Source organism: Biomphalaria glabrata, chromosome 17 (genome assembly GCF_947242115.1).
Source record: "Biomphalaria glabrata chromosome 17, xgBioGlab47.1, whole genome shotgun sequence".
Lineage (NCBI taxonomy): Eukaryota > Metazoa > Mollusca > Gastropoda > Planorbidae > Biomphalaria > Biomphalaria glabrata.
In genome coordinates, this window is record NC_074727.1 from 5,888,786 (window position 1) to 5,905,178 (window position 16,393).

General features: G+C 37.8%; 1 protein-coding gene across 1 annotated transcript; it reads right to left on the reverse strand.

The window, feature by feature from the left end:
- Window positions 1–1,089: 1,089 nt before the first annotated feature.
- On the reverse strand, window positions 1,090–15,799 carry LOC106066885 (MATH and LRR domain-containing protein PFE0570w-like). Its single transcript, XM_056015183.1, has 4 exons — window positions 15,441–15,799; window positions 8,584–13,755; window positions 4,856–5,188; window positions 1,090–3,740 (listed from the first exon to the last, which is right to left on the reverse strand). The coding sequence occupies exons 2-4, from the start codon at window positions 13,724–13,726 to the stop codon at window positions 3,415–3,417; spliced, it is 5,802 nt and encodes a 1,933-aa protein (XP_055871158.1). The 5' UTR covers window positions 13,727–13,755; window positions 15,441–15,799; the 3' UTR covers window positions 1,090–3,414.
- Between the last annotated feature and the right edge of the window lie 594 nt (window positions 15,800–16,393).

The window sequence follows — 16,393 nt, forward strand, 5'->3', positions numbered from 1 at the left end:
CCATCCACATAGTTGGTTACTCTATGTACGACTGTGTGTGAATGATGTTCCTGTCAGGTTGAACCCCGGGACCTTCATTGTGCACAGCTATTTAACAACACAAATAATTCCTAAACCTGACACTAACTATGCATTAAACTGTATTCCTTATTTCTTCTATGATGCGTTTTTTTTTTTTTGCGTAGTGTAAGTATAGTTTATTGATCCGTACAAATGATTTTTCATATGTTTTTTTTTTTAAATAGAGAAAGACAACTGCTAAATAAAAATTCAGTATAGGGCCTAATGAATAGTTTCCCTTGGCAAACACTGACCATTGACAAAACGTCTGTTAGCGTCACATGTTTTCTACGTAGCAGAGACAGATATATAACACGGATATAGACAGAAGTTCAATCTTTTTCGATGAAGTACCGATATCTCTTCTCATGGGTGCAACCAGAATTTTTATTTTTCGGGGGAGGGGGGGGGGGCCGGGGCGGGGATAGATGTCCCGATTTTGATTCTGAGTCCCACTGGCTAGGCCCAGAGAGAGAGACAAAGGGACAGAATAAAGAGAAAGATGAAAAATAATTAATGATATTCTAGAATATTGGGAAACCTGCGAATTTCTTCTGAAGATTCTCTCTCTCTTTCCCGCTCCCTCCCATATAACGCACACAATTGTGTTGAAGTCAGCTAGACCAGAGATACGCTATTTGAGGTGTAAATCTGAATATGTTACCACTGTTATGGTATCACCAGATTTTTGCTGACAAGATTCATTTAGTGTTTGGTTTCCCATCACTTGGATCCTATCGTATGTACATCTAATACCTCGTGGTTCGTCCCCGTTTCCCATTTTTGCCGTCATTTGTGTTTTATCGCATGTATTTTGTTTCGTTTATCGGAAAATAAATAGAAGATAAATAGACATAATTAAAAATAATAGAAAATAAATAGAAAAAAATATAAATAAATAAAAATTAATAGAAATAAATATTAATAAATAGAAATAAATAATAAAAAAAATAGAATTAAATCCAGATTTTTTAAAGAAGATCACATAACAGAAGCGTATTCAACACACCAAAAACAATATTTGTCGTTTCAGCTTTTAGCTCGAAGTTTTAATGAGAGCCAAAATTTTTTGATTGGAATTACAATAATGACAAGGTGATTCACAAGTGATTAACAACAGCATGCAGACGTCTCATTACTGACTGATTGACAACTTAAACACAACAAAATAACTTTTAGATAGAACAGCAAAAGAAAGAGGTGAAAATAAATTCTATTGAAAAACATTTTTGTTTTATGGTTCACTTTTTCACATACAAAGAAATTAATGATAATTATATGTAAAAAAAAAAAATTATATATAAAACATCAAAATTATATGTGATTATGTAGATGTTGGGTGACATTCAGTGCATGATAAGTATCGATGAGGGATTACAGTCGAAATAAAAAAGGTCTTGTGTTGAAGTACTGTTGACACATATACTTCTAAAACAGAGGTTCTCAACCTGTGGGTCGCGACCCCTTGAGGGGTCGAATGACGATTTGTCAGGGGTCGCCTAAGACCATCGAAAATATGGATTGTATTTAGTGTATTCTTCTATTGCTGCGTATGTTATGGAGGGGGGTGGTCGCGCCAGAGTGGGGGATAGTAAAAAAGGGGTCGCCGAGCTTAAAAGGCTGAGAACCGCTGTTCTAAAGGATTACTAACAAGTTTCTTGCCCACGAGATCCTTATTTCCCACTGCTTCATCTCGAAAGTCGACATAGTAATTAGTAAACAAGAGGGAACTCATTAAGTTACTATTGGAGATTTTCATACATGGCGGGAAAAACTATTAATAGATAGCTTTTTGGTGTATCCGGCGTTCAAAATAAAGGAAGTGCTGCTAAGGTATGTTTTTTTTTAAAGGCGTGGCTATTTTTTAACACAGGAGCAGAATCAAACTTTTGTTAGTTCTATGGCGAAAAATCTATTTGGAAAGAAATATGCGACTAACTAGCAGCGATAAAGGAGAATCAACAAAAAGATCAAACTGCCATGCCTTGAGATTTTGTTGAAATGATAGCTGAATTATTTTGTAATATATTTAGTTGGCAACTGTGAAGCTCTATTTAGTGTCCTTGACATTGTTTGGTCTATCGTGTGAAGCTCCAATAAGTTGCTTATGTTTGTTTAAATAGAACCATTTTTTTCTTCATTGTGGAAGATTGGATGTCACTCAGCGATATCAATGATAGTTGAAGAGTTAAAACAAATTCTTTCCGAATATGGTGTTTTACCAGTTGCGAAATATTAATGAAGCTGGGTTATTGTTTTTTAAAGTGATAGTGAAAAATAGAAATATGCAGAGCTGTGTTAAGCTTATTTAAGTCGTCCAAACAAAGGTAGGCTTGACATTGTGAGACATCTTTTATTTTGTTACTATTCATAATCAACATGGTAATTCAAATACAAAAAAAATACAATTTAATAATAATATGTAATGGTCCAAATGGATCCCTAAATAAGGAATCTATCGAGGACGGCTTTACGAATTGCGGCGCCAAATTAAATGGTTGTTTGCAAAGCTCTCTTTTATTATTATTTGTATTTTTGCAATAACAACTATTAGTATTTATTAGATCATTATATAAACCTTTAATATACAACATGCATAGGAAGCACCTTAAACTTAATAGGCTAAATATGTTAACCCTTTAAGTCCTACATCATGGAATGTGAGACATGACTGATAGTGATATGCAAAATTTTAAATTGCAGGGACCCGCCAGGCGGGCAGTCCAATATGGCAATCGGTCGAATTGACCTAAGGCCGGCCCTGCTGAAACAATCATCAATAGAGAGTACGGGGTAAGGAATCGATAAGCTTATTATGAGATGTGCGTGTGTTTAGATGTAGGGACTTGTATGTGTGTGTGTTTAGTTGTATGTGTTCTAATATGTTTGTGTTTGTGTGTATATATAGTTGTGTGTGTGTGTTTAGATGTAAGGACTTGTATGTGTGTGTATTTAGTTGTATGTGTGCTAATATGTTTGTGTTTGTGTATTCAGTTGTGTGTGTGCTAATATGTTTGTGTGTGTTTATATAGTTGGGTGTGTGAGTTTAGATGTAAGGACTTGTATGTGTGTGAATTTAGTTGTATGTGTGCTAATATGTTTGTGTGTGTATATAGTTGTGTGTGTGTGCTAATATGTTTGTGTTTGTGTGTATTTATAGTTGTGTGTGTGAGTTTAGATGTAAGGACTTGTATGTGTGCTAATATGTGTGTGTGTGTGTGTGTATTTATAGTTGTGTGTGTGAGTTTAGATGTAAGGACTTGTATATGTGTGTATTTAGTTGGTATGTCTGCTAATATGTTTGTGCATGTGTGTATATATAGAGTTGTGTGTGTGTGTGCTGTGCGTGAGTGTTTAGAACACCTGCTCGTAGAGTAAGAAGATTGTGAAGACGTTGTAGTTGGCGTGCACCCAGCTCTCCCCGTACCCGCCGTCCACCAGCATGACGTAGACCTGGTCCCCGAAGCCCAGCTGGGCGATGGTCTGCGTGGAGCTGGACGGGTAGAAGCCGGCGTTCTTGGAGTCGTCCGCCCACAGCGCCGCGATGGGGCGGTTGTTCACGTAGATGCGGGCGTTGACCTTGGCTCCCGGGTGGGACATCAGGTATAAGGAGATGACGTAGGTGCCAGGCACTGTGCAGATGAACATGCCGGTGGTGTTGTCGTAGTTGTCAGAGAGATCTGTAAGACAAGGATGGAGACATACATGTAGTGGCAAATTGTAGTTTTGAGTGATTTTTTAAACTTAACATTTGCCTATTTAAAAAAATACACATTTAGAGTTAAACATTTTTATAACTGGTTAATTTATTATTATTTCTCACTTAAGGATGGTTCGGAAAATTTGAACATAGTTCAGTGAAAGGATTTAATTATCCCCCTCATTAATATAGTCTTCCTTGTTTTTTTTTTTATATTATTATTATTAATAGTGAATAGTTGTAAAAATGGTGTATTTTTATGGAAAAAAAATTTGCTTACATATGTAATTCAAAATAAATTAAAGGTTTCGCAATCAGAAAAGAAAAAAGTAGAAGCTGCACAAGAACTTTGCAAGATCTAAAATATGATATCGCATTTTTCAATTTTTCTTCTAGGTTTCCTTATCTTAACGGGACGGACAGACGGACTGACAGACGGACGAGCCGCTAAACAATTTACATTGATTCTGGAGATTCTCAGTATGAACTAAAAAAAATGTCAAGAACCCTAAAATGAGCTTCAGAGTTGCTATATAAACAAATATTAACTATGATTTTTTTAAAAATTCTCAACCCTAGCAGTTGATCTTTGTTTCAACTCTGTTTTAATACCGCTAGTTGGTTGTTGCTATTTGTTTTGTTTACATTGTAAGTCAAAGAGTGAGAGACTATTATACCGCCAATATTGGAATTATTTCGTGCTACAAAGAGAATAGTTTTGAAATGTTGATTCTGTACTGCTAAAAACTGCACAAAAATTAAGGTAAAAGTTTAAAAAAAAACATTATTAACACTTTCTTTATTCTTTACACCGGATATACTAAAAAAAAACTAGCTATTTATAGCTCTTTCGTCATATATGACAATCTGTAATAAATAAAACTTAGGTCAGAGGTCAGATCGTCTTACAAATAAAAGAAGATTACGTTCTGCCGTTCGACTACTTCTGTATTTACACTTCACTTAACTAGACATGTTAAAAAACAACAGCAAACAAAGATTGTTCGTTATGTTCGTTGTAATTGTCACATGTTAAAAAGTGGCCCTCGTGCCATGAGTCAAAAAACCCAGGTACGGCAAGTTCCTAAACATTACCCAATAACTCCAAATCAAAAGGTATCATGATGTCCTTGGCGGGGCCAAAGTGTGAGGTGAGAACCGCCGAAACCGCCGCCTGGGACCTGGACACTGCAGACACCGGCATCAAGTCGCAGGCCGGTCCTACGCAGGGAGACTCCGCGGAGCTGCTGATGTTGCTGAAGGCGTTGCTGCTGCTGTTGGCTTCCTTCGGGTTCACTTGTGCCTTGTCGTTGCCCTTTGGGGTGCTCTCTTGAGGATTGTTGCCGTTGCTGTTGTCTTTCTTGAGGTCAGGTGTTGCTTTACGCAAACTGAAGTCCTGAATCATATAAGCGCTAATGGGAGGCACATCTGAAACAGTAGGAAAAAATATACTAATACACAAAATATCTACATTAAGGATAGCTTAAACTCCCAAACAGCAAGTACGTGTATTAATAATAGAAAATGCTTTTGTATTATGTATAGTTATGAAAATGAGAAAATAAACAATTTTTGTTTATATGTTATCAACTTTTTAAGAAAAAAAATTTGGAGGAGGGGGGGGGGCTAGTTTTAGCTAAAATGAAAAAATAGTTAATTTTCATGTCAAGATTTTTTTTTATCTATTAAAGATACTTCAGTAAACTTCAGCTGTTGGTTATGCAATACTACTAGAAGATTGTGAAGCAGAATGAACCGTATTCATTGCATATTAAAAAAGTTACAGCTCTAAACATGGTTGTGGCCCATTATTTCAAGTTTTTATAGGGAGGTAGGCATAGAAAAAAAATTAATTACTCTAAAAGTTTTCAACCTTTTGTATTTATTCTGCTTATTTTTCATACTTTTATAAACAACATTATTTGTGCCAAATTTCAAGGCAAAATATTCATAAATGGATGGCTGCCTGGTCGTGCGGTTTGCGCGCTGGACTGTCGTTCGGATTTATCGACGGTCGAGGGTTCAAACCCTGCCCGCTCCCATCCCCCGTCGTCCTGCGGGAGGTTTGGACTAGGAAGTAAACTATCTTCAACTCTGAAGAAACATCCGAAACATGTAAAACAAACATTTTTAAATAATTTTTTATCACGCCATCGCTGACATAGTAATAATAATAATAATAACCTTCATATCCGTTAGGAATTTGTTTTACAATGGTGCATTATATAAAAAAAAAGCAATTACAGCAAACAATTTGTACTTTCAGTTTTCCTTATGTCGTGAGAGAGTGATACGGCAATGTCAATGACTTAAATATTTTATTTTTAAACGGCAAATTAGGATTTCAAGACTCAGTGTCTAGCCAGCGAGTATAGGTCTATCCTAGGACAGCAACTAGGTCATTGGATGACTCGAGTATAGGTTTATCTTAGGGTAGCAACTAGGTCATTGGATGACTCGAGTATAGGTCTATCCTAGGATAGCAGCTAGGTCATTGGATGACTCGAGTATAGGTATTTCCTAGGATAGCAGCTAGGTCATTGGATGACTCGAGTTTAGGTCTATCCTAGGATAGCAACTAGGTCATTGGATGACTCGAGTATAGGTCTATCCTAGGATAGCAACTAATTCATTGGATGACTCGAGTACAGGTCTATCCTAGGATAGCAACTAGGTCATTGGATGACTCGAGTACATGTTATAGGGAGGTGTTTTATTATCATGGTTAACAGCGTACGCCAAGGACCAGGTCGTCCTTATTTTTATACACATAAAAAACAATAATAATAATAATAATAATAATAATAATAATAATGGGAAAGGCATATTTTGACTGACAAAACGCCCTGATCTGCTGTTAATTGATAAAACAAAAGAAAAAAACAACACGCTACAATTATTGACATCGCCATACTACTGGCTCATAATGTAAGAAAAACTGAGATAGAAAAACAAAGAAAATATGGAAACCTAGGCTTGGAGATTAAGCGTTTATGGAAGTTATCCAAAATAACAATATACCCCATCGTTATATCAACCGAAGGGATAATGAGAATTGACCTCATATATACCATCAAGGCCCTTAACATTCCTAGGAACATCCTCGTTGCCTGTCAGAGGGCGGTACTGCTGCAAACCTGGCACATCACCAGAAATTTCCTCAGTGGACATTGATAAATCATTAAATAAGAACAATCTGGTATAAACTTTGTCACATGTAAATTATGAGTGAGTCTGGTGTGAATGTACACTTTGGTTTCTTATAGTTATAATGTTTTTTGTTTGGTGTAATGCACAAATTGTAAGACAAATTTCCTTACGGATAATAAAGATTATTATTATTATTATTATTATTATTATAAAGGGACTTCAATGAATTTTGTTTCTCTTTAGCGAAACTCGACCCTGGCAGCGCCAGAGAATGAATATTCATTCGTTTCTAACATAATAATAATATAAAATAAAACAAGATTACAAAGACAGTTTGTGTGAAACACAAACTCAAAATCGGCACTCGAAGTGGTCCACCTAGAGTCTTCACTAGGATTCGAACACGGGACTTTCAGTTCCAAGTGCTTTATCCCTCAGCCACAGCATCTCCATATATTCATTTAGCGTACACTTATATTTTTTTAAAATAATAATTATTAACCCTATCCATACATTCAAAATTAATAACATGCTACATTGTAATAAAGAGAAACTAAAAAAGATTTATTCTTCTAATAAAATTAGACAAATTGGCAACACGAAAAAAAATAATTTCTTGACCTACTTTAAGGTACAATTGTGTACAGATGACAATAAGACCTTCCCCTCTCAAATAAAAATTAATATCTCCAAAACCTAATTAAAGAGTTCATATTTTAAAAACCTTTCCCTTTGAGACATTGCGATCCAGGGGGGAGGGGGATAATGCAAAGCTCATCTATAGTTTTTTTTTTTGGCTGACGGGCTAACGATGGTGTCATGTGGCCAGCACAAAGACCAACCACCTTTACCTCCACAGCTACCCCAGCTTATGTCAGGTATTCTCTGAAGTTGGCTGGATTAAAAAATCAAAAAAAATATTAAAAAATTCAGTTGGGGATTCGAACTCTTGGCCCATCAGTTCGGGGAAAAAAAAACAAGCGCTTTATCACTTAGCCACCAAACCGAGTGAAAATTAAATTAAGTAAATAAGTCAAATAAGTTAAAATGAAATAAAGAAAACAGTTCGTATGTTAGCGTCTCTAGAGACGGACAAATTCTGTTCACTTAGAAGGTTTTGGACTTTGGTATTTAGTTGAGCGACGACATAGACAGATTCTCTCCCCTTAGCCTGTCGATGTTTATGAATTGACACTGCTCTTTCTAGCCTCATTACATTATTGGCCTTCACCATGTGTTCACCTTTTAGTTGAAAGTTCAGTTAGTACCTCCGTTTTAAACATGGCCTATTCTAGACACAGAGCGGAGGTTACCAGCAGCCTACATTTGACCCACGCCACCCTAAGATAGCTCCCATTTCGATACGCCTGGTTTGAACAACTTCAAAGAATTAGTACAGTTTAAGTTCATGGTGCTCCTAGCCAATGCTACGTAAGAGCGAGCTAGTCAAATATTACGATAGTTTGTGTATGAGAAATGAGAACTATTATCCCTATCCTAATCAGCATAAGCGCTGTATCCTCAAGTTTCTTGTATCTATCTTCCTTTTCCTACCAGTATTAGCTCCTTATCCTTCATAAGCCCATTATCCATTAATTAGTAATTAACTCTAACTTGCAGTGTTGCCTAATTAAATAAAATTGAATGAAAAGTAATATAAGTGTCGATTTTACCTGGCTCAGACGAAATGTTGGCATGAGAACTATTGCCAGATTGGGAAATGAAATGGCTATTTTCTAACGTCGAATTCGCAACGCCTGGGTTGCTGTGTGTGTCATTAGAAGAGGTCAGGGTGATCGTGTCTCCACTTGTGACAAGGCTTCTGACGTCATTTTGCTCGGAAGGTCGTTGGTGTGACGTCAAGTTAGGATCAGAACGTCTATCTTGTGTCAGCGTAGATGCTTCTGATACATTTTTGAAGAATTCATTGTTTTTCTTTCCAGCATTCGAAATAGGATTGAACAGGCTTCCATTGAATCTGATGTTTTCATGGCCTGTTACGTTCTGGGAAGAGTGCTGATCTCCATGACTTGCAGAAGCGCTTATCCTGTCTTTGATCCCAGGAGAGCTCTTGTTAGTTGTGTGAATTAGTAAGTCGGAACTCGCTATGGCATTACTACTGTTTGTTACATGTAAACTAGGTGTATCTATACCCAAAGAATGTGTCTTATTATCATTGTGAGAATTGAGACTACTCCATGTTTGATTATCTTTCTCGTTCGTCACATCAGTGTGTTTAAAGAGTTCTTTCGGCTGTGTTTGATTACTGTTGTTATTGGTCTCTGTCGTACGCGAAGATGTGTTAAACACATTCGATTGTGCTTGCAGTGTGTCGCCAATGCGTTCCCCTTGATGCGTGTAGTCTTCCTGTTGCTTCGAACGAAGGTCTTGCGTGTTGGGCAGTGCTTCGGGCAACGCCATGACGCTGCTGCTCGTTTCGGTGGATGCTGTGATGTTGGTGCTCGAGACGTTGGTGGTCGACATGGTCGTGGGAAATACTGCTCGCTGTCCACTGTTGACATTGTTTACTTGTTGAGTGGTCGTTGTATGAGAAGCTACCTCAATACTCTGAGAACTATTTTCCTGCAGTATATTTCTTATACTTGTGCTGTTTTCCTGTGGTAGACTTCTTAAATTTGTGCTGTTTTCTTGTGGTAGACTTCTTAAACTTGTGCTGTTTTCCTTTGATAGACTTCTTAAACTTGTGATGTTTTCCTGTGGTAGACTTATACTTGAGCTGTTTTCCTCTGGTAGACTTCTCATACTTGCGCTGTTTTCCTCTGGTAGACTTCTTGTACGTGCGCTGTTTTCCCGTGGTAGACTTCTTGTGCTGTTTTCCTGTGGTAGACTTCTTGTGCTGTTTTCCTGTGGTAGACTTCTTGTGCTGTTTTTCTGTGGTAGACTTCTTGTGCTATTTTCCCGTGGTAGACTTCTTGTGCTGTTTTCCTGTGGTAGACTTCTTGTGCTGTTTTCCATATTTTTTGCATTATGCATGTTGTCGTCCAAATAAATGTCGGAGCTTAAAGTCTCAACAATGGTTCTCGAGTTGTTGAGTTGATCTTCTTGATTGACGCTAAAAAGTTTTCTCGAGATGTTCGAACCGAAAGTCAATGTCTGTGTCTCATTCTTATCATCATGACTATCTGCTGGATGACTGATGTTTGAGACTAAGACCCCAGATGTTTCATCTTGTGATGTCCCATTGCTATATATTAAACTTGCATCAATGTTCTTTGCCTTAGTTGTGGCGTTCTTAACAAAACTTTCATCTTTGTCCGTATCTTTGATGTCTCTCTTCAAAGTGGTTCTCGTGATATCGTCCAATTCAATTACAACATTTTGGTCAGCGCTTGTTTTGTTGTGATCAGACTTCGATATGTTAACCATCTGAACTGGTGTAACCGCCTGGGAAACCTCTACCCCATGAGGCTCGGAGTTACTTGCTGCTACGCTGTTTATCGGTATAGAACTGTTGGTGGTTGCTGCTGTCGTCAATGCTGCTGTGCTGTTATCTTCAAAATTAGAATGGCTGTTCATTAGAGCATTCATCTGTTGGGTGGATGATTCATTCCTTGACGTGGAAGAAGTTACAAAGGAAGAATTCTTCTGGCCCACAAAGTCCATTGTGACATTTGAGTTTTCCATTCGAGAAGCTACTTCATGCGTGTTTCTCAGTTGTTCCACTTCGGTTTTATGGTAACTCTCACTTTGCGTTAGTACAAGATCCATTTTCATCGACTTCTCTTCCCGATCTGTCCCTTTCGGCGCCACTTCCTCGCCTTTCACGTCATCGCCCGTTAATCTAAGAAGACTTGCCAAATGTGAAGAATTCCCGATGCTGTTTTGGAATAGGACGGATACGTCATTTCCGGTCGAAGTTTCTGTTTCATTTTTGCTCGTTAAACTCGAGGATCTGCTAGTGTCGGTGTCTGGCTGAATTTCGTTAGTATTAGTGTTGCTGGCGTGGAGTTTTTCAAAGTTCATTTCTTGATTTTTTGACGTTTGATTGACATTCATTGCATTCACAGTAGCTGGACCTTGTGTAACATTAATTGATTTACTGCTGGCATTTACGGGAAGGTTCAGCTTATCGGAAAGTAATTCTTCTTTATTTCCAGGCGATGATGTGGATAATAAAGACTTCCCGTCAGTCATTTCCCGTTCACGTACCGTGGTCATCATGCTGTTCAAGGTTTGGGTCACGTTAGTCAAGTTCATGTTAATACCGTGATCTAACGAAACAGAAGCGTTGGCAATGTGGAGATTCCAAGTCTCGTTCAGTCTCGGGATTTGTTCATCTATGGAGTCAGAAATTTTGAAACTAGATGCATTCCTGTGAGAAAAGCTGACATGGACTGTTGTGTTATGTTCATTCTCACTGGACGAATTATTCACTTCGGAACTGTTCTTAAAATCAATGTTATCCAAAACAGTTTTTAATCCAGCAGCATTGGAATTGGGTTTCGCATTGTTAATGAAGGCATTTGGCGCGTCGGTGATATTTTTCTTTGGAAAAGTCTCATCAGAACTGTTCAAGTGCTCTCTCGAAAAATGAGTTCTGTTTTTCTCGGGGGTGTTTGGAGTTTGTTGCGCTACGTCCAAATGAATTGCGTTTCTCGTTGTTAAATTAGAGTCGTTAGCAAGTGGTGGAACAGTTTCATTGAGTCGACCTAGGATGGAAATCGATTCCCTTTGTGTGGAGAGATGTGGCAAAAGATCTGCCTCTTGCTTCCCTTCTCGGATTTTGTTGTCAAATAAAATCGTCAAATTTGACAATACATTCTTTTCGGTTGAGTCTTTACTATTGTTGGCAACTTCGTTAGTGTTCTGGTGTTTCAAAATTGGCCCAGGAGCTTGGTCTTTGGCTGCCGGGGAATTCGGAGGTTGGTCGTTTGTTGCGATGGCACTAGAACCTTCTTCATTCTTTATTGGCGAAATTGAAGCTTCTTCATTCTTTATTGGTAAAGTAGACGCTTCTTCAGTGTTCCTTTGTGAAATAGAAGCTTCATTCTTCATTGGTGAAATAGAATTAAGATCCTCTGTTACTGTATTAGGACTCGTTACATTTGTTATAACTACTTTGGACGCCGTTACATTTGTTATAACCTCATTGGATGTGATTACATTCGTTATACCTTCACTAGACGTTGTTACATTTGCTGTTCCGTTATTAGGGGTGGCCACATTTATAGTGGCTAGTATAGGAATTGTTTCCTTAGTTGAATTTTGCAAGATCTTCGACAATGTACCGTTGTTCGAAGGTAAGTCCTGTGATTGATCATATTTAGACTGCGCCTTCTCATTTGTATTGTTTGAAATCTGTAATGGATTGCTAGAGTTTGTTGCAATTGATTTCAATTCTTTAATGTCGTTTTGGAGTTTTGGGCTTCCAGTAAAAAGGACGCTTGCTTTCACTTTCTCTCTCTCGTCCAACGACTTATTGGATGATAAAAGAAGGTTGTCTACGTTTATTTTCGTGTCACTCTTCGGGGCGTTTCTTTTGCTTGTGCTAGTGCTGCGAGCATCTTTCTTTTCCGCTTTGGGTTTATTTTTTTTAGAATTGCTGGAACTTTTGCTTTGATTAGATCCTTTCTTTGTGCTTGGCTGTTTCGTGGTCGTAGCAATGACTTTTGGGGAGGTCGCTTTGACGTTTTTAACTTCAGTGTAAGCCATGTCGTTTCTGTTAGAATAAGCGTCTTCGACGTAATTTTCCAAGGTGTAGAACGAATTGGTCTCGCGATCTTTAAATTGGTTTTTCTTTGCGCTTTTTGGATGTTGCAATCTTTGAGTTTTAATGTTGGGACTATCAAAGGGAAAGAAGTCGTTCATCCCGTATTCCTTTTCGAAAAAAGGATAAGGGGATTTGTCATTTGGGTTGTAGTGGCTTTCTGGATCGTAGTAATACACGAAATGGGATTTGTCCAGATCCTTGTTGTTACGCTTCCCTCCAAGTTTTTCAAACAAGCTAACGGAATCGCTCCGATCTTTTCCGAAGCTTTTGCCCCGGTTGGTTTTTCCAACATCTAAGTAGCTTTTGTAGATGTCTGGGTTTTCGAAAGATGGGAAGACCCCGTTGTTCATGAAATCGTTGTTGAAGTGGTAAGCGTGAAGCGTGTCGTCTATGTAGCTTCCAGGATTGTTGTAACCACGAAGACCCGGTTGGTCTTCTTCATAGGGAAACGAATTCCGAGCATTGCTATAAGTATCTACTTTATTCACATGGAGCAGAAGTGACCTGTCCACTGGGTTGGGCTCGGATGGTAAGTCCTCGTCAGTTTGACCTGTCCATGGATTTTCTTCTTTCCTCTTCGCTAAAAGCCAGGCGGCGATTCTTTCTTCTAAGCTTAAATACCCTGCAGTAGGAGCTGTTTGCTTGGCGGAGAGTCTCTCCCCTTTCCTCGGTGAGCCCGATCTCCCTGCAGAAGCGTCATTACTACTAGCTTTACGCGAGGATTTATCCGCTTTTGGCTTCGCAGATCTTTGCTCAGTTTTTTTGCCGGAGCCTGTCTCTGTTGACACCGCTTTTGAGCTTGGTGTCTGTCTACTCTCGTTCCCTTTCGCAGACGCGACATCCTGCTGTTCCAAATGTTCAAACTCTCTGAGCCAGGAGCTGTCTGTAAGGATGGGCTTGGCGTCTATCGAGTCACTCTGAGTGGGTTGGATATTGTCCGTTAATGTTTCTAGATCTGATGTGTCTGTGCTAAGTTCGTCGGCGGCTTCTGACGGTAATATAAAGGAGGAAACTGGACTGAGCCCAGAGTTAAAGAGCACCACTGCTGCAAAGATGGGCACGATGTCTTGAAGTTGGCACTTCATCTTCTGCTACACTAGTGCTTTTCCTAATTCTGTAAGTGGAAAAAAAAGTAAAGATAATTTTAACATTAAATAGGCAATGGGATGTAATTATGATTTTAATTCGGGAGCCTTTATGATCTAACGTTGGCTAGTTGATTTAAAGATTTTTTAAATAATTAAAGATATTTAATTTCTTTCTTTCTTTCTCACCCCCCCCCCCGCCCCCATTTTCCAGCCTGCCTAGATAAGTGATAGGATCATAGCGTATTGAGAAAGTTAAAAAGATGAAATAACGCTAAACAGAAACAATGGGTAAAAATATTTCTAATCGCAAAGATTTATTGCTGTTGGTCTAGATCTATTACAAATTTAATGACATGACTGATTCTAACTAATTGATACAATTACAATTCGTATTAGCTTTTTTTAAAAAAATTATTTTTAAAAATGCTTTTTTTTTGTTTTAAATGCGATCACGATAACAATGACATAAATACCCCCTTTCTTTACACCCCTCCCTCACTTCTAATGGGTACCTGACATTAGTTGGGGAAAGTACAGGCGGTTGGTCGTTGTGCTTTCCTCATGACACCCTCGTAATACCGTGGGCCACAGAAACAGATGGCTTTTAAATCATCTGCCCTTTAGATCGCAAGGCCTGAAAGGGTAAACTTTATTTCTCCCACACCCCATCTCGGTAAAATGTTTCGCACAATTATTTCTTGTACCTGACAACACAAGAATCAATAAAAAAAAAAATAACCAATACGTTAATTAACAATTGGTAATTTTTATTTTTTTTTTTTCATTTCGAACAAGGGAAAGAACTTGTACTTGAATGAAGTGGTGGCTTAAGCTGAATTAATCCCCTTTACAGGTTGCCACTCTAAATTGAAACAAACAAAATATAACTGTACAATCTTCACTAGTCATAAATACCCAACTAGCAGAGTGGTTAGCACGTCGGCCTGTGGAATCGTGAGCCGCGAGTTCGAATTCAGGCCTTTCGTTCGCCCTTTTATTTTTTAAAATGCTATTAAAAACTTATTACGGTACAAATTAACCCACATATCCCCCCCCCCCCTTTTTTTTCTAATTTTCACAACTTTCCAGATAAGTGATAGGATCATAGCGTATTGAGAATGCTAAAAGAATGAAATAGTGCTTAATAAAAACAATTAGTAAAAAATATTTTTAATCGCACAGATATACTGTTGATGGTCTAGATCTGTTACAAATTTAATTGCACGACTGATCCAAACTAATTGATACAATTACATTTCGTATAAGCTTTTGTTTTTATTTATAAGAATTTTTAAAATATGTTTATCTTGTTTTAAATGCGATCACCTGAATACCCCCTTCTTTCTCTCTCCCTTTCCCAACTGGTCCAGACCAGTGATTAAAAATCATAGCGCATTTGAGAAAGGTAAAAGCATGATGCTAAACAAAAACAATTTGCAAAATATATTTCTAAGCGCACAGATGTATAATTGTTAGTTTGTCAAGATTAGACCTAGTACAAATTTAATTGCATTACTGATCCAAACTGCGAACTGACTTATTTCAAGCTTTACGGGTTTTTTTATAAAGGTATTATATATTTTTTTAATTGTTTTATACATCAAGACTCAAAGTTATCCATAGAACATATAGTATTATATGTCCAGCATAGAAAGTGTTCGAAAAGTAAAATACATACGCACACACATAAGCACACATGTGAAAACCTTACGTGAAAAAAGTTAGTCCTAGCTCGCCTTTCGCGGAGACATCTGGAATGGTCGCAAGTGGACGGAGGAGACTGCAATCGTCTGCTGGAGTTTATGTCCTTGGATAGTCCACTGAGACTGGCCAGATTTCACAGAAAAGTTCTTTAAAAAAGAAACCGATTATTCTTTATCGAAACTTTAGTCTTGGAGAATTATAATTCGATATCCACTTTGATGGCGTGAAAACTTTCGGATTCAACGAAATTAATGTTTGTTGTGTTTATTTATTTTGTTTTCGTTAAATTCCGTCTTTCCAAATTGTCTGTTCATCCGACAGCTCACCTATTCCAAACAGCGGGACAAACAGTCCGAAAATGTGCATTGAGGCACGCTAAATCTACAGAGACGCCCAGGGGTGACAGCAGCGCCCTACCTTTTTTTTTTCTCTTGTCTTCGTATGCCTCCTCCTCCCTGTGTGATTTTAAAACAAGGTGCAGCTAACATTCCAAGTTTTTTTTTAAAAATATAGTGGTTTTTTTTTTATATATTAATAAACTTATGTGGAAAAGATTCCACCCAGACAGACGGAGGGAGTTAACATTAGCTTTGTGCAAATAGGGTTTTCATTCAAACTATTAGCTTTCACTCTTGTGATCGTGGAAGCAAAATATTCGTCAAAAGATGAGAGTCTGGAGATCCGAAATGGCAGCGAAATTGATAGAGCGTCGTGCTAATAACGCAAATGTTGTGGGTTCGCTCCTATCCTGGCCTTTTTTTTTTTTTTTTTTTCAATACCGATCCGAATCAATAGGATTTTATTTTGATTTGAAGTAGGGATCGATTTTTTCTTTCAAAATTATTTTAATTTTTGTATCAAAGGACAACATAAAGGGGACAAATGGTCTGACCGATATAACAGAGATCTATGTACAAAACTTTTGTCAATTTTACTTTGCCATTTTAACTCTCGTGTTTA

What these genes read in the sequence shown, in the direction of transcription:
- LOC106066885 (XM_056015183.1), bottom strand. Translation starts at nt 13,726, where the DNA reads ATGAAGTGCCAACTTCAAGACATCGTGCCCATCTTTGCAGCAGTGGTG. An exon ending in CAACATTTCGTCTGAGCCAG is followed by an intron (nt 5,189 to 8,583) that starts GTAAAATCGACA and finishes CTACTGTTTCAG; the next exon opens with ATGTGCCTCCCATTAGCGCT. An exon ending in TTTTGATTTGGAGTTATTGG is followed by an intron (nt 3,741 to 4,855) that starts GTAATGTTTAGG and finishes CTTGTCTTACAG; the next exon opens with ATCTCTCTGACAACTACGAC.